General features: G+C 63.3%; 3 protein-coding genes across 3 annotated transcripts; 2 read left to right on the forward strand and 1 right to left on the reverse strand.

Moving 5' to 3' along the window:
* The first annotated feature begins 1,705 nt into the window (after positions 1-1,705).
* On the forward strand, positions 1,706-4,685 carry LOC138814455 (testisin-like). The gene is made up of 6 exons (XM_070003346.1): positions 1,706-1,796; positions 1,872-1,898; positions 2,996-3,161; positions 3,256-3,539; positions 4,109-4,263; positions 4,372-4,685. Exons 1-6 carry the CDS (start codon positions 1,706-1,708, stop codon positions 4,609-4,611), a joined length of 963 nt encoding a protein of 320 aa, XP_069859447.1. The 3' UTR covers positions 4,612-4,685.
* Positions 4,686-15,090: 10,405 nt separating this feature from the next.
* Positions 15,091-17,481, forward strand: LOC138814456 (pancreatic adenocarcinoma up-regulated factor-like). The gene is made up of 5 exons (XM_070003348.1): positions 15,091-15,396; positions 15,540-15,615; positions 15,704-15,787; positions 15,942-16,044; positions 17,021-17,481. The coding sequence occupies exons 1-5, from the start codon at positions 15,091-15,093 to the stop codon at positions 17,343-17,345; spliced, it is 894 nt and encodes a 297-aa protein (XP_069859449.1). The 3' UTR covers positions 17,346-17,481.
* A 531-nt stretch (positions 17,482-18,012) lies between these two features.
* Positions 18,013-20,577, reverse strand: LOC138814457 (prostatic spermine-binding protein-like). The gene is made up of 3 exons (XM_070003349.1): positions 20,523-20,577; positions 20,306-20,411; positions 18,013-18,460 (listed from the first exon to the last, which is right to left on the reverse strand). Exons 1-3 carry the CDS (start codon positions 20,575-20,577, stop codon positions 18,013-18,015), a joined length of 609 nt encoding a protein of 202 aa, XP_069859450.1.
* Between the last annotated feature and the right edge of the window lie 253 nt (positions 20,578-20,830).

Raw genomic sequence — 20,830 nt, forward strand, 5'->3', positions numbered from 1 at the left:
ATACACAGAAAAAGCTGGAAGTGGTGCTGTGGCTCAAGTGGTAGAGCACTAGCCTTGAGCTGAAGAGCTGAGGGGCAGCGCCCAGGCCCAGCGTTCAAGCCCACGACTGACAAAAAGAAAACAAAATCATCTACCACTCTTCCTTCCTCAATGTTTTATTCTTCTGCTTTCATACTTGAATACATATTGACCATATTTACCCCTCTACCACCCCATGCACGGATGCCCCCCAGCAGCCGGGTTGTACCCCTGTTTGCATTTGTAAAGTGTATATTAATTGTACAAAGGGTATTTCTCAGATTCATATCTTATACTTTATTCAGATTAACTTCCTCTTTGGCTCTCTGGTCCCTTCACTCTGCCCCCTATTATTTAACAGTGTTGAATTTCCTTAGGCCATCTTTGTTGATTGATACAATGTATTATTTTTGTTGGTTGCGGGGGCTTGAACTCAGGGCCTGGGCGCTGTCCCTCAGCTCTTCAGCTCAAGACTAGCGCTCTACCACTTGAGCCACTGTACCACTTCCGGTTTTCCGGTGGTCTATTGGAGATGAGTCTCTTGGCCTTTCTCACCCGGGCTGGCTTTGAACCATGATCCTCAGATCTCAGCCTCCTGAGTAGCTAGGATGACAGGTGTGAGCCCCTGGCACCCGGCAGATGCAGTGTATTTTGATATGATTCATTCCTGGTCACTCTCTTCCCTGCTCCCTTGTACCTTCCCTCCCCCCAAACAGTCCACGTTGTTTTTGTAACAGGACCTCAAATCAATGCCAGTCTGGGCTGCAATCCTCCCAACTGCGCTGCTCGCACAGGGGTGCCAGGTGTGTGCTGCCACACCTAGCTTTTATTAGTTGAGATAAGGGTATTGTGACCTATTGCAGCCCTGAACTGGGACCCTCCTGACCTTTACCTCTTGAGGAGCTGGAAGACAGAGGCTTAGCTGAAGGTATTGCTTTTCTAAAGATATTTCAGAGTCTCTTCCTTCAAGGCCTGTAATTTTGGCATTCTGGGAGGCCAGAGAACCTCGGTTCTGGGCCAGCATGGGTTGCTTCGCAAGACGCCATGTCCAAACACATAATCCCTATGGAGGATGGTGAAGAGAGGTGGGCCTGCGGCCAGGTGCAGCCTGAGCAGAAAGGCTCCAGCCAGCTGTGGGCCCGGGGAGGTCAGGCGGATAGAAGGCGCAGGGCCGGGGCTGCCCTGCGCGCCTGTCCTGCAGAGGGCGCCCGCCGCCACCGTCTGCCTTGCGCTGCTTGTCCTGCAGAGGGCGCCTGCGGCCACCGTCTGCCTTGCGCTGCTTGTCCTGCAGAGGGCGCCCGCCGGCACCGTCTGCCTTGCGCTGCCCGACCTGTAGAGGGCGCCCGCCGCCACTGTCTGCCTTGCGCTGCTTGTCCTGCAGAGGGCACCTGCGGCCACCGTCTGCCTTGCGCTGCTTGTCCTGCAGAGGGCACCTGCGGCCACCGTCTGCCTTGCGCTGCTTGTCCTGCAGAGGGCGCCCGCCGCCACCGTCTGCCTTGCGCTGCTTGTCCTGCAGAGGGCGCCTGCGGCCACCGTCTGCCTTGCGCTGCTTTTCCTGTAGAGGGCGCCCGCCGCCACCGTCTGCCTTGCGCCGCCCGACCTGTAGAGGGCGCCCGCAGTTGTCGTCGCCAGGCACCGCCCGTCCTCCAGGGGGCGCCCGCCGTCAGGAGCAGCGGGAGCCGAGGCCATGGGGACGCGCGGAGGGTGGCCGCTGCCGCCGCTGCCGCCGCTGCTGCTCCTGGCCGCGCTGATGTCGCGCGTGGGCGCCAAGCAGCCGGGTGAGCTGCGCGGGCCGCGGGGGGTGCGGGGCGGGGGCCGCGTCTCACCTTCTCCCCCCCCCCCCCCCCCCGCAGAGCTGCAGGCGGTGGACACGCTGTCAGGTGAGGCGCGGGCGCGCCAGGACGCCCACATGGTGGACCGGGTAACGGGGCCGTGCGGGGGGGGGGGACCCGGATCCCGGCCCCCTCCGTCCCCCTCCGGCCCCCTCCATCCCCCTCCGGCCCCCTCCGGCCCCCTCCATCCCCCTCCATCCCCCCCTCCATCCCCCTCCATCCCCCTCCATCCCCCTCTGTCCCCCTCCGTCCCCCTCCATCCCCCTCTGTCCCCCTCCGGCCCCCTCCATCCCCCTCCGTCCCCCTCCATCCCCCTCCGTCCCCCTCCGGCCCCGGCCCCCTCCATCCCCCTCCATCCCCCTCCATCCCCCTCCTGCCCCTTCCATCCCCCTCCATCCCCCTCCATCCCCCTCCGTCCCCCTCCGTCCCCCTCCGTCCCCCTCCGTCCCCCTCCATCCCCCTCCATCCCCCTCCGTCCCCCTCCGTCCCCCTCCATCCCCCTCCGTCCCCCTCCGTCCCCCTCCATCCCCCTCCATCCCCCTCCGTCCCCCTCCGGCCCCCTCCATCCCCCTCCATCCCCCCCTCCATCCCCCTCCGTCCCCCTCCGTCCCCCTCCATCCCCCTCCGGCCCCCTCCGGCCCCCTCCGGCCCCCTCCATCCCCCTCCATCCCCCTCTCCATCCCCCTCCATCCCCCTCCATCCCCCTCCGTCCCCCTCTGTCCCCCTCCGTCCCCCTCCGGCCCCCTCCGTCCCCCTCCATCCCCCTCCATCCCCCTCCGTCCCCCTCCGTCCCCCTCCGTCCCCCTCCGTCCCCCTCCGGCCCCCTCCGGCCCCCTCCATCCCCCTCCATCCCCCTCCGGCCCCCTCCGTCCCCTTCCGTCCCCCTCCGTCCCCCTCCGGCCCCCTCCGTCCCCCTCCGTCCCCCTCCGGCCCCCTCCGTCCCCCTCCGGCCCCCTCCATCCCCCTCCGGCCCCCTCCGGCCCCCTCCGTCCCCCTCCGTCCCCCTCCGGCCCCCTCCGTCCCCCTCCGTCCCCCTCCGGCCCCCTCCGGCCCCCTCCATCCCCCTCCGGCCCCCTCCGTCCCCGGCCCACGCGGGCGAGGCCCCGGCCTCCCCACGCCGCTCAGCCTCCGCCCGCGCCCCCCAGGCCCGTGCGGCCACCGGCCCATCCCGTCGCGCATCGTGGGCGGCCAGGACGCGGAGCTGGGGCGCTGGCCGTGGCAGGCCAGCCTGCGGCTCTGGGGCATCCACATGTGCGGGGCCAGCCTGCTGAACCGCCGCTGGGTGCTGACGGCCGCCCACTGCTTCGACAGGTGAGGGGGCGGGGCCGGGCCCGCGGGGAGCCGGGAGACGCCCTCCCCGCAGGGACTGACGGAGTCCGCCCCGCGCCACCTCCCGCCCCGCCAGGTCCAATGACCCCTATGAGTGGTCGGTGCAGCTCGGGGAGCTGACCTCCTCGCCGTCCTTCTGGAGCCTGCAGGCCTACCACAACCGCTACAACGTGGATAGCATCTTCCTGAGCCCCAAGTACCCGGGCACGTTTCCCTACGACATCGCCCTGATCAGGCTCTCCTCCTCCGTCAGCTACTCCAGCCACATCCAGCCCATTTGCCTCATGGCCTCCACAGCCATTTTCGAGAACCGGACCGACTGCTGGGTGACCGGCTGGGGGGACATCCAAGAGGATGAGTGTGAGCCTGTGGGAAGGGAGGGGTCACTCCCGGGTCACAGCCCAGCCAGCCGTGCTCAACGGGCCAGCCAAACAGCCCGTGCCCTGCCCTAGAGTCTCAGAAGAGCCGAGACCTGCCTGTCCATCGCCCAGGTCCTTGTGTGGTTTTGTTGGCCATCCATGTCGAGTCCAGGTTGGAACTGGAAGTGTTAAGAACGGGGACTGGAGCTGGGCGCTGGTGGTTCATGCCTGTCATCCTAGCTACTCAGGAGGCCGAGTTCTGAGGATCACGGTTCAAAGCCAGCCTGGGCAGGAAAGTCTGTGAGACTCTTATTCCAATTAATCACCAAAAAGCCAGATGTGGAGCTGTGGCTCAAGTGGTGGAGAGCCTTCATCAGAAAGGGAGCGTGCCCAGGCCCTGAGTTCGAGCCCCAGTATGGGCAAATAAAAATAACCACACACAAAAAAACCCCAAACCAGTACCCAGGCACCCCAGTTACCCAAGGCACCCCTCACCCCACAGTCCACAGCATCGTCCACCGCGGCGCGGGGAGGATCAAGCTGCCTGCTCCCTGCCCCGTGTCTTCACAGTGCTGCCGTCACCCTACATTCTCCAGGAAGTTCAGGTGGCCATCATGAACAACAGCATGTGCAATCACCTCTTTGAGCTGACAGACTTCCGCGTGGACATTTGGGGGGACATGTTGTGCGCGGGAGACCCCAAAGGTGGCAAGGATTCCTGCTTTGTGAGTGCTCCCCCAGACCGCCCGGCCTTGCCCACCCCGCCCGGCCTCCCCAGCCCACCTGGCCTCGCCCAGCCTGCCCCCACCCCCACTCACCCCACTGCTCCCCAGGGTGACTCGGGAGGACCCCTATCCTGCGAGCAGAATGGACTGTGGTATCAGGTCGGCGTGGTGAGCTGGGGCCAGGGCTGTGGCCGGCCCAACCGGCCTGGCATCTACACCAACATCAGTCAGCACGTCCGCTGGATCCGAACCACCATTTTACACAATGGCACCCCTGGGCCGCGCCCCTCCCCAGTGGGGCTGCTCCCCGTTCTGCCCTGGGCCCTCAGGCTCCTGCAACCAGCCTGAGCCACAGGCCCACACTGGCCAGAACCTTCTGCTGAGCAGAGCTCTGCTCCCCCGTTTTTATGCCAATAAACACATTGGAGTTGACTTTTCCAGAGCATTCCTTGAACCCTGCTCCCCCACCTCCCTCACGTCGAGTCCAGCCCAAGTCCCACCTCTGTCTCCCACCCTGCGTCCATCTGTGCCAGCGTAGTTGTTTCTATCAGACGGTGAGGCTTGAACTCAGGCCTTGCGGTTGCTCTACCACCTGAGCCACACTCCCAGCTACCAGCCCAGTCACTGGTTCATTTCCTTTGTGCCAGTCCGGGGCTTTCACTCAGGGCCTGGGTCACTGTCCCTTAGATTTTGCCCTCAGGGCCTGGCGCTCCATTACATAAGTCTCAGCTCTGTTTCTGGCTCTCTGCTGTCTACTTGGAGATCAGAGTCTCTTGGAATTGTCTGCCCAGGCTGGCTTCTAACCTCAGTCCTCTTTCTGAGTTGCTATATTACAGGTGTGAGCCGCAGGGCCCAGCCAGCCTCCACCTTGTAAAGCTGGGCGCGATAGGCCTGGAGCTTGCAGCATTTGAGCGCTGAGCCTGTCAGTCTGCGAGTCCAGCCCTCGGGTCCTCGCACACCCGAGGGATTCCCAGCAATGGGGGAGGGGGGTCTCTTCACCTCCCCAGGCCTCTGTCCAGGACTGGGAAGGAGTCTGGTTGGCCTGTTGGTTAGCACCCCCTTGCTGCAGCTTCGGGGTCACCTCGAGGAGGTGGGTCTTCCTCCTCCCATGGTGCATCCACCCAAAGCCCAGGAGAGGCCAGGGGGTGCCTGGGGAGCCAAGGGCGGCGGTGGGCAGGCCTCGCCTCCCTCAGACACCTGCACCTGTCCGAGGCTGCGTGTCCGGGTTCTTGATGATGCAGGCACAGCCTCCCGGGCTGGAGGGGGAGAGCAGCGCCAGCTTCTGTCCACACAGGTGGAGCCGGCACGGACAGTGCCAAAGCCAGTCGTCCAGGCTTCCTGGGAGGCCACAGTGTGATTCCAAACAAAAACAGAAAAAATGCCTAGGCCGAACGATGAGTGTCTGTTCTCCTGAGCTGGCGCCATGACACAAGCTGCCATCCCAGTGACGCGGGGGAGCAGGGGGAGGAGGACCGCAGTCCCGCCGCGGGGTGGAGTCAAGACCAAGCTCCAAATACCCTCACACCAACGGGCTGGTGAGCACAGAGCTCTGAGCCCAGCAGCTCACAGGGAGCGATCCTTCAGGAGACCTCCAGGTGGCGACACCAACGCTCACTAGAAGGGCTCCAGGAAGGAGGGCGAGCAGGATGGCACGCGGGGCCAGCTCCATGCGCCCAGGCGCGCGCTGTGGCTGCGTGCGGGGTCAGAGTTCCAGTCAGTCCAGGAAGGAGGAAGGAGACTGCAGCTGCGGCTGGGCCCCGGGCTGCCCTGGGGTGGGGCTGGGCCTCCACCCTGTCCTCCAGCCCGGGCGGGGCCCAGGGCCCCCACGCTCGCGGACTCGGCCTGGCTTCCCACACGGCCGTGGTTTGCAGCTCCTGGTTGCTGGCCCGGGGCTCTCGGCCAAGGCTCCGGGGCCCCGGCCCTGGGCTCTCGTTGATAGGCTCCGGCGCAGGCCTACAGGCGCTTGTGTGCAGGGGCTCCGCCAGGCCGGGGCTGCCCGGCCCCGGGACCCGGGCCTCCCGCAGGCCTCGCGCAGGGCGCCGCGCGCAGACCCCGCGTTCTCCCGGCGCCTCCGGCACCCATCCCTCCTGTGGGCTGAAACCCACCGGCTCAGGCAGCCCCGGGCCGAGGGCGGCTACGCCTGCGGCACAGCGGCCTTCCGAGCAGCCCAAGCCTGGGCCCGGGGAGGTCAGGGGAGAAGGTGCCGGCCGAGGCGGCCACGCGCTGCTCCTGAAGCCGCCGCCGCCTTCCCGCAGGGGGCGCCCGCGCTCACCCCGCCCGTCCCGCAGGGGGCGCCCGCGCTCACCGCCGCCGCCCGTCCCGCAGGGGGCGCCCGCGCTCACCCCGCCCGTCCCGCAGGGGGCGCCCGCGCTCACCCCCGCCCGTCCCGCAGGGGGCGCCCGCGCTCACCCCGCCCGTCCCGCAGGGGGCGCCCGCGCTCACCGCCGCCGGCCCGGAGCCTCGGCCATGGCGGCGCGCGGACGGCCGCTGCCGCCGCCGCTGCCGCTGCTGCTGTGGCTGCTGCTGTGTCGGGCGGGAGCCCTGCGGCCCGCGGAGCCCGGGCGCGGCGGGGCCGGGGGCGGCCGCGCTCCCCCGCCGCCCCCCGCAGGGCCGCCGCGGGACGGGGCGTCAGGTGAGGCCCGGGGGCCGCGGCCGGCGCGGGGCCCGCGTGGGGCGCGGAGGCCTCACCCGGTGCTCTCCTCGGTCCGCTGCAGGTCCCGCGGACGCCAGGCTGCTCACCAGTAACCGCCGGTCCCCCGGGCGGGGGGGGGGGGGGGAGGTGGGGACCGGGGTGCGGCCGCGGGGGGGGGGGGAGGTGGGGGGAGGTGGGGACCGGGGTGCGGGGGGGGGGGGGAGGTGGGGACCGGGGTGCGGCCGCGGGGGGGGGGTGCGGCCCCCAACCCCCTCCAGGGTGGGCCGCACGGGCTACGCCTCCTGTCCCTCTGTCCATCTGTGTCCCTCTGTCTGTGTCCCTCCGTCCATCTGCTTGTGTCCGTCCGTCTGTCTAGGCCCCTGTGGCCAGCGGGCCGTGCAGCCGCGGATAGTGGGCGGCGTGGAGTCGGCGCTGGGGCGCTGGCCCTGGCAGGCCCTGGTGATGGCCAGGGACGGCCTGTTCTGCGGAGGGAGCCTCGTCAGCCCGCGCTGGGTGCTGTCCGCTGCCCACTGCTTTGGGAAGTGAGTTGGGGGCCGGTGGGGGGGGAGGGAGGTGACTGTGGCCTCTGGTCCTTGGAGGCCCCTTGCTGGTCTAGGTGGCCGTCCCCCCCCCAGCCCCAAGGAGCCCAGGCAGTCCATTCACAGAATCTGCCAGGCCTGCGGTCACCCTAGCTATGCAGGAGGCTGAGATCTGAGGATCCCCATTCCAAGCAGCTGAGGCAGGGAAGTCTGTGAGACTCGTCACCAGTTAACCACCAGAAAGCCAGAAGTGGAGTTGTTTCTCAAGTGATAGCACGCCAGCCCTGAGTGAGAAAGGTCAGGGACCGAGCCCAGGCCTGAGCTCAAGCCCCAAGGCCGCACAGAAACAAAACTAATAAGCATCAGTTTCTCCTCCTGGAGGAGACCCTGCTCGGGTTCTTGTAGAGCATTCCTACGCACTTTCTTCTGTTGGTGTTTTGGTCGCGGGGTTTCTCAGCCTCCTGAGCAGCTAGGAGGACAGGCGTGAGCCCCTGGGCCTGGCTGGGCGCGATTTCTATGCATTAAAGATAGGTTGGGAAGGTGACAAGACCTCTGCAGACAGCCCCCCTCCCTGCAGAGCCCCCCCCCCCGGGCCCCAGCCCTGCAGCCTGTCTGATGTCTACAGAGACTCGGTAATGGTGTCCAGGACCCACCATGGCACCGGAGGGAGGGCTCCGTGTCGGATGCGGGGAGGCCCCTCCTGTCCTGACTGCTCCCCATCAGGTCCCCTGAGGTCTCCAAGTGGACTGTCCAGCTCGGGGAGCTGTCTCTCCAGTCACCTCGCTGGAGACGGGCAGCCCACCACCACCAGTACCAGGTGAAGAAGATCATCGTGAACCCCAAAGCCAGGGGAGAGCTCCACGACATCGCGCTGGTGAAGCTGGCCTCCCCCGTCCCCTACAACCAGCACATCCAGCCCGTCTGCATCCTGTCTTCCACCTCCATGTTCCAGCACCGGCCTGACTGCTGGGTGACCGGCTGGGGCTGGCTCCAAGAGAACCAGAGTGAGGCTGGGTGCACGCGGGTGGGCGTGGCCGAGGGCTGGGCCCCGCCCTGTCCTTGCCTTGAGCCAGCAGCACTAGGCCCTGCAGCCCCTCCCCGGGCTCTGGCTCTGCCCCTCGGCCTCGGGCTCTGTGGGGACCCTCCCTCACCAACCCTTCCTCCTCCCGGCCCCTCTCCACAGCCCTGAGAACCTCCCCTGTGCTCCCCTGTGCATTTCACATGCATGCAGTCCTACATTCAGAATAACATTCTACTCACAGCACAGTTTCTGGACACCATCATGTTTTGATCCATTCATGGGTTTGGTGGACACCTGGTTGGTGTCTGCCTGTGGAATATTGTAAATGAGGAGCCTGTGAACATCAGCATCCTAGGTAGATAGACACTTAGATAGATAGGATCTATCTATTTCTTCTCGTTTCTTAGCTTTTTCACTCAATGCTGTTGCTCTCCCACCAAGCCACACTTCAGCCTCACGCCTTTGTCCTTTATTATTTTTTGAAGTACAAATATCTTGTACTTTTACGTCGGGTGGGAAATGCAGAAGGATGAGGAGGGAAAGATCCACACTTCCAGCTTGGCGTGCTTTACCAGAGCTGGTTTCTTTCTGTGACTTGGACTTCCGTCCTGCCTGGCTGCTCCCATCTCAGCCTGAAGGACCCCTCCTGCGGGACCCCAGCAATCGCTGGGAGGAAGCCTCCACGCTGATGTTTATCGAATTCCTCCTGCATTCTGTGGGGAATAGGCCTGTGGGTTGTTTGTACGGTGTAAAATTCTTGGCCGGCTTTAAACGTGTCTTCTATTGCTCTCAAGACTCGTGGGTTTCTCAAAGGAAGCCCACTGTTGGTCTTCCTGACAGTCCCTTGAACCAACAGCCCTCTTCTCTCCGGCTTCTGTCTTTGCCTGTGATAGTTTGATCGCGATGTCTCTCCACGTGGTTCTCTTAGCTTCCGGACCCTCTGGTTTGTCTTTGATCAATTTTGGGGATTTTTGTTCCAGATCCCACAGTCCTTCACTCCTTCCTATCTGTGCTTTGGGGCCTTCGGTGCCTGTCCACGCCTGGTCCTTCTGTGACGCTGTGGGTCCTGACTGTGCTGGGTGATCCCCGGGGACGCTGCACTGCACCGAGTCTCTCCTCCCCCCACCCCAGGGGTGGCCGGAGGCTGACCTGCTGTGTTGTCTCTGCTCCACTCCAGAACTCCAGCCACCCTACCACCTCCGGGAAGTGCAGGTCGCCATCCTGAACAACTCCAGGTGTAACGCTCTGTTCTCCATGTCCTCGGGACGCAGTTTCATCCATAATGACATGATCTGCGCAGGTGCGGAGGACGGCAGTGTGGACACCTGCAGCGTGAGTGCTCCTCTCCACCGCGAGAGTGCTCCCCACCCCGCCCGGGGTGTCTCCCCCAGCCCACCCTCGGGTTCATTCCGGAGAGACCCGTCCTGTTTCTCAATTACCCTGGCCTGAAGCCATCCTTCCCCCTTTCATTACCCACCCCTCCTGGGTGCGCCCTGCCACACGGGGCTGAGGCAAAGCTGAGGCTCTGTCCTCCAAGGGGAGGAGTAGGATTCATGCCCAGTCCACAGCCGCCCTTCTCCCGCTGCTCCTTCACTGGCCCTGCCCCTCACCTCTGGTCTGCCTCGCCCCTGCCCCTCACCTCTGGTCTGCCTCGCCCCTGCCTCCCCCCCAGGGTGACTCCGGAGGACCCTTGGTCTGTGACCTGGATGGACGATGGTATCAGGTCGGCGTGGTGAGCTGGGGCCTGGGCTGCGGTCGGCCGAGGAGGCCTGGAGTCTACACCAACGTCAGCTCCTTCTTCCCTTGGATTCAGTGGCTGATATCCTCCACTGCGCCCGCGCGAGGCCCTTCCCTGCTCTTGCTCTTCCTGACTCTACCCTGGGCTTCCCGGCTCCTGTGTCCCAGTTGAGCTCCCTCGACCTGGGTGGGCACCGAGCACTAGGACACCCGCCCAGCTGCGAGCGCGGAGTCCGGGCGCGGCCCGCCTCCTGCCCTCCATCCCATTCACTAATACACTTTCGCTAAGTTGCTTCCTTGAAGAGCCTGATGATCTGTCTAGATTTTAGCTCCAAACTCCAGCTAACTCCATCATTTGCAGGAGTTGGGGGTGGGGATGCTGGGGTGGGGGTGGGGAGCCAGGCGCCCCATGTGTTGGGGGTGGGGGTGTGGGGACACTGAGGGAGGGAAGGAAGGCGTTTGCAGAAGGAGGCCAGCACTGGGGGCCGAGGCCCAGCCCCCAGGGCCCCGCCTCCTCCTCCACGCTTAGGTAGAGGGCGGGCCGGGACTCCGGGTGCTGGGGCGCTGCACCGGCCCTGGCGAGCAGCCCCACAGGGTGGCCGGCCAGCGCAGCAGGGCAGCCCTGACCAGCGGGCGGCTGGTTGTCCCTGGGGCCTCCGGGAGCGCGGAGGTGGGGATGGCCTCGCCCGCCACTCGGAGGAATGCGGAGACCAGACTTGATGGGGAGGCCCGGCTGGTGGTCATTGCCAATGGAATTGAAGGACCAATCAGAAAAAGTATACACTAGGATCCAGTGGGATTTTCCCCAGACAACGTAAGATCGGTTTAATATACGTAAATGACACAATGTAATACACCACATTAACAGAACGCAAGACAAGACTCCCCTTGGGCATTGCAGTGAAGGCCAGAAGCCTTTGGCCCAATAAAACTTCCACCCCACTCAAACCTGGGGAGAAGCCAGGAGAAGGAACACCTTCCCCCCACCCCTGCACCCAAGCAACAGCTATGCATACAGACCAACAGGCAGCACCGTACTCAATGGTGGGAAACTAAAACAGCATCTACTATCAGGAGCAAGGTAAGGATGTCCACTCTCCACCCCTCTTCAAAGTGATTCTGGAGTGCCTAGCCAAAGCAATAAGACATAAAAGGGATTCACATAGAGGAAGAAGCCAATCTACCCCTCTTTGCAAACAGCAGGATCTTATAGCTAAGGGACCCAAGAGGCTCCCTCCCCAAGCTCCTAGAGCAGATCAATACCTTTGGATACAAACCTCACAAAATCAGTAGCCTTTCTGTATGCCGACAATGTACAAGTAGAGAGGGAAATCGGGAAAACAACTCCATTTGCAAGAGCCTCAAAAAAAAATTAGGAGTCAACCTAAGGGAGTAAAAGACCTCTGTAGTGAAAACTATAAAAATTCTGAAGGCCAGGCGCTGGTGGCTCATGCCTGTCATCCTAGCTACTCAGGAGGCTGAGATCTGAGGATCGCGGTTCAAAGCCAGGCCAGGTAGGAAAGTCCATGAGACTCTTATCTCCAGTAAACCACTAGAAAACCAGAAGTGGTGCTGTGGCTCAAGTGATAGAGCCCTCACCTTGAGCTGAAGAGCTGAGGGACAGCGCCTAGGCCCAGAGTTCAAGCCCCATGACTGACAAAAACAAAAACACCAGAAAAACAAAAAAACAAGTTCCAGGAACTGAAAACATGGATTTTGAGGCTGTTGGTGGTATTTATTTTTTGGCTTTGTCTTGGAGCTGGGGGGGACAAAAGAGCACAGAAAGGGTGGGAGGAGGGGTGAGGTGAACAGATGCAACCTCGCCATTCAGTATACTCTGTGTGGAAAGTGAGCTACGAAACTTATGGGCTCAAACACCAGCCCAGCCTCCCTGTGGCCCCAGGTGCCCTCCCTTCCCCGGCAGCAGCTGGTGGAGTCTACGCTCCATTTGCCCTTTGCTTCCGATCGTCTCGCTAGGCCTCCGGCCTCCCGGCAGCTCCTCCGGCCTCCCGGCAGCCGTGGTGTCATGGGTCCTGGTGTCCCTCAGCCCCGCGGGGACATGCTGCGTGCACCGCCTCCCGGCGCCATACCAAGCAGCAGCCTGGTCTGGAGGAGCCAGAGCCAGAGCCCCTGACCCCAGGCTCCGAAGGAGGCTAGCCAGGCCCTGCCACCCCCCACAGCGCACGGGGCGGGGCCGGGGGGGGCTGCAGGGGTTCCAGGTCCCGAGGGGTCCTCCTGTCTCCTCACCCTGACGCACAAGGGCTGGCGGGCCAGAACCGGAGGAGAAGGCTCCATTGTGGTTTGCTGGCAGCGGGGACTGGGCTGCATCCAAGGCAGGGAATTAGCGCCCGGTAAATCCCCCTCTTGGAAAGCGCCGATTTTTAGGGACAAAGGGGGCCTGTGTGGAGGCTGGGACGGCGCAGGCTCAGGGCCAGCCTTGGGCCTCAGTGACCGGAGGGGTGGGGCGTGGCTGCTCTAGGATCTCCCACAGTGTGTGTGTGTGTGTGTGTGTGTGTGTGTGTGTGTGTGTGTGTGTGTGTGTGTGTGTGTGTGTGTGTATGTAGCGCGCCCTTGTGAGTGTGCACACGGGTATTTCCCAGCATGGCGTGACTGTGCGTAGCGTCACGGTAGAAGCTCCCTGGCGGTGAACCCCTCCATCTTAGCCCCCCAGAGGCTGACGAGGAAGGTGACAGGTTTGAGGCCAGCTTGGGCTACATGATAATGAGGACTTGTCTCAAAAAACAGAAAGAAAAAAAGAAAAGTTTTCTGGTGGTTTATTGGAGATAACAGTCTCGTGGACTTTCCTGCCCCTGCTGGCTTTGAACCGTGATCTTCAGAGCTCAGCTTCTAAAGAAAGAAGAAAGAAAGAAAGAGAAAGGAAGGAAAGAGGAAGGAAGGAAAGAGGAAGGAAGGAAGGAAGAGGGATGGTGGTGTGTGTGGAACTCTTATCTGCAAAAGCAACAGACCCTAGAGGCTAGCTGGGGGGGGGGGTCCACCCTCATGTTTTATTTTTAAAAGAAAAGGGAATAGAAAAGGTTGGAAGGAGAGAGGGAGAAAGAAGGAAGAAGATGAAAAAAGAAAAGAAGAGAAATAGAAGATTGGGGAAAGAAAGGGAGATTGTTCCTCAGCTGTGCCGCTGAGCAAATCCCTCCTGCCCCACCCGGCCTGGGCCCCGGCACTGGAGCTGGCACCAGGTGCCCCGCGCTGTCCCCAGACCGCGCCCGGGACGGAACACTGCCTGGCTGCGTCACCTCCCAGGCCCAGCCTCAGGGCACACAGCCTGCCAGGAGCTGAGGTTATTTCTCCTTCCCCTCCCCAGAGGTCCCCCCGGGACCCGGGGAGGGGTCCCCCACCCACCCCAGCCCATCCTCCATGGCCCCTGGATGGTGGGAGTCACGGGGGGGAGTGGGCAGATGGGGGCTCACCTGGGCAGTGCTGGACAGTGGAGGCTGGAACCCGGAGGAGCCCCCAAGAGCAGCAGTTTAGAGCCAGCGGCCTGGTGACCGGGGACGCATCTCTGCCCCTGCTGGAGACCCCTCATGGGGCAGAGCCCGGGCCCCTGCCCTGCCCAGCCTCTGCCATGGACAGTAGTGCAGGCTTGGTGTCCCCCAGGGACGGAAAGATGTGAGGGCCGAGACGGCACCGTTGGTGGCCTGTCTGTGTCACGGGAGATCAGCCGCGCTGACACGCCAATGCCCTCACACTCCAGCAGCACATGGCAGCACCGTGGCTTCCAGATTTCATGAAACGATGTGCATGTGCACCCAACAGCCTGCTCGTGAATGTAATACTCCGAGGGAATTTCCCCTAGTGATGTTTTTTCTTCTTTATCAGTTGTGGGTCTTGAACTCTGGGCCTGGGCACTGTCCCTTAGCTCTTCAGCTCCAGGTGAGCGCTTTACCACGTGAGCCACAGCGCCACTTCCGGTTTTCTGGTGGTTTATTGGAGATCAGAGTCTCATGGACTTTCCTTCCCTGGGCTGGCTTTGAACTGTGATCCTCAGATCTCAGTCTCCTGAGTAGCTAGGATTCCAGGCGTGAGCCACCAGTGCCCCAGCTTCTAGTGATTTTTTTTTTCACATGTGAGAGGCTTAGCTCCTAAGCTCCTGGGTGTGCATGAGTGTGTGCGTGCGTGTTTTGGTACTGGGGCTTGAACTTGGGGCCTCACACGCTTGCTTGGCTTTTTCCATTCAAGCCTGGCACTCTTCCCCAGAAGCCGCCACAGGGCGTGCTGGCTCCTTAGAGAGCAGCGTCTCCTGCGTTTTCCTGCCTGGTCTGGCTTCGAGCCATGGTCTGCAGATCTCGGCCTCCTGAGTAACTGGAATTACAAGCGTGAGCCAGGGCGCCTGGCTGGCTAGGTGGAGAAGCCTAGCACCTCCTCACCAGCACCCCAAAAGCAGATTCTCTAATTCTCCACGCGTGGTGGGCGATGCGGTGCAGGGCGGGGCAGGGGCGGGCGCAGCACCCCAGATCTCACCTCTAGTGAGCAGGAAGCTGGAGTTGGCAGCTCCCTCCTCCCCCAGGGTGTTCTGGAATCTACAGGGGCCCTGGCGTGACTTCGGCACCCCCTCTTCCTTGTCCTCCACCCTCTCTTCTTCCCCGGACCCCAGTTCTTTTCCAGTCCGCCCCCCTGCACTCTGCGGGGTGCGGGAGCCTGGCCTCTGGGGGGGGTGTTGAGCATGAGCTACACACAGGGGTGTGGAGGTCACCTTGGGGGGGATGAGCTGGGTGAGAGACAGGGGTTAGGACCTGGCGTCTGCAGTCTGCCTGGAGCCCAAGCATGGCAGCGGCGGGGGTGGCCGCTCCCCGCCAGGGAAGGGCTGGCCGCCACCTTGGCACCTGTGCTCCATCTACAGCTCCACTCCCACCCTGTGTCCTGTTCTGTGGCTCGCGCCCCCCATGACACCCAAACCCAGAGGAGAGGCTGCAGACGCCAGACTGATGGGGGGGTCTATTGTTGGGGGGCGGCTTGCGCCTGGGGCAGGGTACCCAGAGGTGAGCGTGGCAGAGGCCCTGGACCTGTCGCTGCGCATGGCAGGGCCCTGGCGTCTCGGGGGCCCTATGGCCCCCTCCCCAGGGTTCCAAACCTCGCTGGCCAGGCGGGGCGCGGTGCCCCCTGCTGGGCCACGGTCAAGGTCAGTCCCGGTGGCCACGCGGGAGGACGCAGGAGGTGACCCACAGACGCCGCCCGCCGTCCCCGGCCCTGTTTGTGTGGGCTCCGGACCAAGTCAGCAAACACAGTGTGTCCGGAGGCTCCCCGGGGGGGGCTCAGGGGACTCCCCCAGGAAGAGCCCCCCACCCGGCTCCTTCCTGGCCCCCGCTGGCCTCGGCTCCTTCCTTCTGGATAGGAGCCTAGAAGCCCGGGAGCATATAAGGGGAGGCGCGGGCGCCAGGCGCCGGCTCCCACGACCGACTCCGACGCAGGTGAGGTGCGGGGCTCCCGTGGGTGGCCCGGGTGGGTGGGGTCGGCCGGGGCCTCTCTGAAGGCCCAGCGGCCTCCTCCTCTCGCCAGAGCCCTGCACGCACGCTCCGTCAGAGACCATGCTGTTCCTGCTGGCTCTCTCCCTCCTGGGCAGCGCCGCTGGCTTTCTAAGCAGTGAGTCTGCCTTGCCCTTACCCCCCAGCCCCCCCAGCCCAGACCCCCCCCCCGGGTCCCAGACCAAGTGTGGACACAGGGCCATGGTGTCTGGCTTGGTGACGGAGCCGCCGGGCCCACGCACCTGGACTCTTCCCCATTGTCCTCCACACAGACTACTATGGCAGGATGTGCGCCCCCCACTTCTGCATCTACTCCCATGATGGAGACGACCTCACGGGGCTGCGGGTGTACGAACAGTCCGACCACATGATCGGGTGGGTATGTCCGGCGGCCCCGGGGGCTCCCGGCCAGCTCCCCCTCCCCGCGCTCCCGTCTGGCTGCCAAGGGTGCTCTGGGGTCAGTTCATCTTTGGGATCCCAGAGATTCCAGCCTCTGCACCCCCCACCTCCTCTGTGGCTGTCAGCCTCACTCCTTCTCACCTTGGACGGATGACCAGAGGGTTGCCAGTGCCTTTCTGCCTTTCAATCCAAACACAACTCAACCCACAAGGGCCTTAGTCCCGGTGCTGATAGGAAAAAAAAAAATCAAGGGCAACTCTGCCAGGTTAGAGTCAAAGAGGCAAAGCTGACGAGGGTCGAGTGAACTGGTCAAATATTAGTGGCTATAAAATCCAAGACCCGATGTGTGTGTGTGTGTGTGTGCGCGCGCACGCACGCGCGCATGCGTGCACACATGCACTGGTACTAGGGTTTGAAGTCAGGGCCTGAAGCTCTTTCTTGGCTTTTTTTCTCCCAAAAGGCTGGTGCTCTACCAGTTGAGCCATGCACCCAGCTGTGGTTTTTTGCTGGTTCTTTGAAGATAAGAGTCTCTGGGATTTGTCTGCCTGGCCAGGCTGGGTTCAAACTTGGATCTTCAGATCTCAGGCAGCTAGGATGATAAGCGCCAGCCGCCAGCAGTCAGCTTCTAGGTGGATCTCTACCCTGCATTTTGGGGTGTCAGGGACATGGGAAAGAGAGGGCACAGAGGCACCACAGCAGAGGAGCTGGCTTGAATGGCTCTCAGGAGGCTGAGAGCTGATGATGGCGGTCCCAGCCAGCCCAGGAGGGAAAAGTCTGACTCATCTCCCATTAGCCACAAAACGGAGCTGTGGCTTAAGCATTGGAGCACCAGCCGTGCACCAATGGCTGTGGGAAGCGCGCAGGCCGGAGAGAGCGCGGTGTGTCCCGGGAAGCCGGGCTGGAGGCCGGGAGAGGCCAGCGCCCCGGGGCTCAGTGTACGGCTCTCTTCCAGGATTCAGGCGAAGTTCGGAGACTGCTGGAGTCCCCTACATGGCAGAACTGGAAGAGGGATGGTCAATGAGCTCGTGTTACGTCCCGGGGAACGGATCACCTCGATCATGGGCTCCATCCTGGGCAATATTCGCAGCATCTTGGTGGACACCCAGGAACGCCAGCACCTGTTCGGGACGATGAAGGGCCAGGAGTTCCTGGTGAACCCCTACCACCGAGGTGATGTGCTGAAGGGCATCTGTGGGCTCCGCGACTCCATCTTCATCAGGTCCCTGGCCTTTTATTGGGGTGAGTTCAAGGAAAACTCCACCACCGTGAATTGTTAAGAGTCCACGGCCAGACAGAGCCCTCCGAGCCCCCGGGCTGAGCTGTCTGGGTGGGGGGTACGCTCGTAGTGGTATTGGGGTAACTGAACTGGGACTTGGAATCTGATTCCACCAATAAATAAAGTTTCTGCAAGAACGCCGCGTCCAGATGTGGTCCTTGTGTCCACAGGATGGGGGGGACGGGGGGGGGGGACGGAGCCTGAGGGGCTGGAAGGAGAAGCGGGCGGAGGTAACCGGGGAGGCGAAGGTGCCCAGGGTTTGGGGCCTGTCTGAAAACCAGGCCAGTCCCACAGCCTCTGAGGGGTCAGGAGCCAAGGCTGCCCGTCTCCCTGGCCCCCCGCCGGACACCAGCCCCGCACCCTGGCCGCTCAGCTGTCCACTTAGCAAACACGTGCCGAGAACTTCCTCATATCCCCCAAGTCTGCGTGTTCTAGAACATTCTTCAGGGCCTGTGTTTGCTTTCCAAAGGGAGGATCTCCCCTTCTCCTGGGGGAGGATCCCCTTCTTCTGGGGGGAAGACCCCCTTCTCCTGGGGCAGGACCCCCTTCTTCTGGGGCAGGACCCCCTTCTCCTGGGGCAGGACCCCCTTCTCCTGGGGCAGGACCCCCTCTCCCAGAGACAAGGACCAGGCGGGCGCACTCGGGTGCAGAGCTTTATTGGGCGCGGGTCACCGGGCCGCCCAGCCGGGCCAGCCGAGCGCCCCTGACTCCGGGGAGGGCGTGGCTGGCTCCTGGGTGGGCGTGGCTGGCCCTCGGGTGGGCGTGGCTGGCCCCCGGGTGGGCGTGGCGGGCCCCCGGGTGGGCGTGGCGGGCCCCTCCGGAGCCGACCCCCACTTGAAGCCGATGCCGGACAGGCAGAGGAGGCGGTGCTGGCCGTTGACGGTCAGGAGCCGCGCGTCCCGGGCCGCGGGCTGGGCGCGGAACGGGCGGCCGAGCGGGCGGCCGAAGGCGGCCTCGCGCCCCGCGCTCGTGACCCAGCGCAGCCGCCAGACGCAGGCGAGCGCGCGCCCGTCCGCCGCGATCACGCGCTCGCCCGGCCGCAGCGTCAGCTCCCGCGCGCGCCCGCCTGGCGCTCCGTAGTGCGCGCTCCAGGCCGAGCCGAACCGCAGCTGGATGCTGGGAGGGTGGGGAGGGGAGGGGAGGGGGCGGGGCGTGAGGAGGGGGGCGGGGTGAGGGGGTGTGGCAGGGTGATGGGCGGGGCGTGGGGACGGGGGTGTGGCGGGCGGGGCGTGAGGAGGGGCGGGGCGTGAGGAGGGGCGGGGCACGATGGGCGGGGCGTGGGACGGGAAGGGCGGGGCGTGATGCGGGGCGGGGCATGAGGGGCGGGGCGTGAGGATAGGGGGGCGGAGAGGGGAGGGATGGAGAGGGGTGGGACGGGGAGAGAAGGGGCCGGTCAGCCCGCACTGCCCACCTACCTGGCCCTTCCCTCTCTTGCCTCAACCCCCCCCTTCCCAAAGCATGAGCATCGATCTGTGTGTCTGTGTGTCTGTCTTCAGGTCTCTCTGTGTCTGTCTGTAACCCTGTCTGTATGTCTGTGTGTCTGTCTGTCTTAGGTCTCTCTGTAGGTCTGTCTGTGTGTCTGTAGGTCTGTCTGTGTCTGCGTGTCTGTGTGTCTGTCTGTAGGTTTGTGTGTCTGCGTGTCTATGTGTCTGGGTGTCTGTAGGTCTGTGTGTGTCTGTGTGTCTATGTGTCTGGGTGTCTGTAGGTCTGTGTGTGTCTGTCTGTAGGTCTCTCTGTGTCTGTCTATCTGTAGGACGGTCGGTCAGTCTGTCTGTCATTGTCTCTCTGGGACAGAGGCAGTGTGCAGCCTGGCCCAGATCAGTGGGTCCTCTGGCCCTGGCTTCTTTCAGACCCACTTGGCGAGGCCCCCAGCCCGGCTTGGGTCCTGGGTGATGTCTCTGTGGTTTCCCTGCAGGCTACGCCCAGCCCGATGCCCCAGTAGGCTCCGCCCCACCCCCACCTCCTCCTGAGGCCCAGCTCTCACTCCCATCTGGGAGGCGTCCGAGCACGCAGGGTGAGCAGCAGCAGCGGCGGCCACGCTGAGGCCTGAGGTCCTGGAGCCTAAGACTGCCCTGGGGTGGTCCAGACTGCCGGAATCCGGCTGTCCCTGCCCTGGCCTGCTAAGACACCCCATGCGAGCTGCCAGATGCCATGCAGGACCTTAGTTCAATTTGAACTTCAGATAAGGAATGATTTTTATATGAGTGTTACATTAAAAATTAATACAGCTCCAGGCTGGCGCTCTACCACTTAAGCCACAGCCCTGCTTCTGGCTTTTTGCTGGTTACTTGAAGATAAAAGTCTCATGGACTTTCCTGCCTGGGTTGGTTTTGAACTGCGATCCTCAGATCTCAGCCTCCTGAGTCTCTAGGATGACAGGGGTGAGTCACAGGCGCCTGGCTACATTTCAGTGTTGTAAGGAGTAAATATGCTCCAAACCCTGCACGCACAGGACACACTTGGACTGAGCGACCACCCCTTGTCGATCTGGGACGCAGAGACACGGGGTGTCCTGTACTTGTATTTGCTAAATTTAGCACCTACAGTTGGAGCCACTGTGGGCGCTGCGGACGTGGGCAGGAACTCGCACACTTCAAATCCACACACAGCCCGGGGGTGAGCAGTTTCCCCTGCGCCCCACGCATGGTTTTGGTCACTACTGAGGGACGCTAAGGCCACCAGAGCCACGTCAGGAGGGGACATCAGAGCTTCAGCGGTCCTCTTTGACCAGGGTCCCCTTTCCCAGGGCCTCTCCACCCACCCGCACCGCCCGCCCGCACCGCCGCCCGGGCCGGGCATTTCAGCCTGCAGAAGGAGCTTTCAGTCCAGGCAGGAGCGTTGGATAATTGAGGTCAGGAAGACAGTGTGGCTTTTAAGGGAGCAGCCGCGAGGCCCGGCACAACATGGGCATCGAGGGCTAGGGCAGAGCCTCGGTTCACCCCTGGATGGAGCCCCACTCACCCCTTGATGAAGCCCAGGATGCCCACGAAGACGCGGATGGCCCGGATCTCCCCCTGATCCTCGCCCTGGACGTAGAAGTAGGTGCCGCCTCCCAGGCCCTGCATCTCTGGGAGAAGGCAGCGGGAAAGAGCTGGCACCATGCTGCGGCTTCACACGTGGGCCCAACTTCCTGGCGGGATGGTGGGGGCCGGGGAGGCCCGGGCGGAGCGGGGCTCACCCTGGGCCCGGCAGGCAGGGCTGGCGAGGAGGCCCAGGGTCAGCAGAAACAGCATGGTGGCCAGGCCCGTCACACCCCGCAGTCAGGAGCCTCAGGCCGAGGCCAGACTTCAAGGACGTTCTCCTGGGGAGGACACCTCAGAGGTGAGGAACCTGGAAGGGAGAGCCAAGGGTCTTTCAGGAACCTTCCTTTCCCATACAGGCTGTGTGTGTGTGTGTGTGTGTGTGTGTGTGTGTGTGTGTGTGTGTGTGTGTGTGTGTGTGTGTGTGTGTGTGTGCGCGCGCGCTCGTATGTCCGTACTGTTGCTT

Source organism: Dipodomys merriami, unplaced genomic scaffold (assembly GCF_024711535.1).
Source record: "Dipodomys merriami isolate MVZ:Mamm:240054 unplaced genomic scaffold, mDipMer1.0.p SCAF_60, whole genome shotgun sequence".
Lineage (NCBI taxonomy): Eukaryota > Metazoa > Chordata > Mammalia > Rodentia > Heteromyidae > Dipodomys > Dipodomys merriami.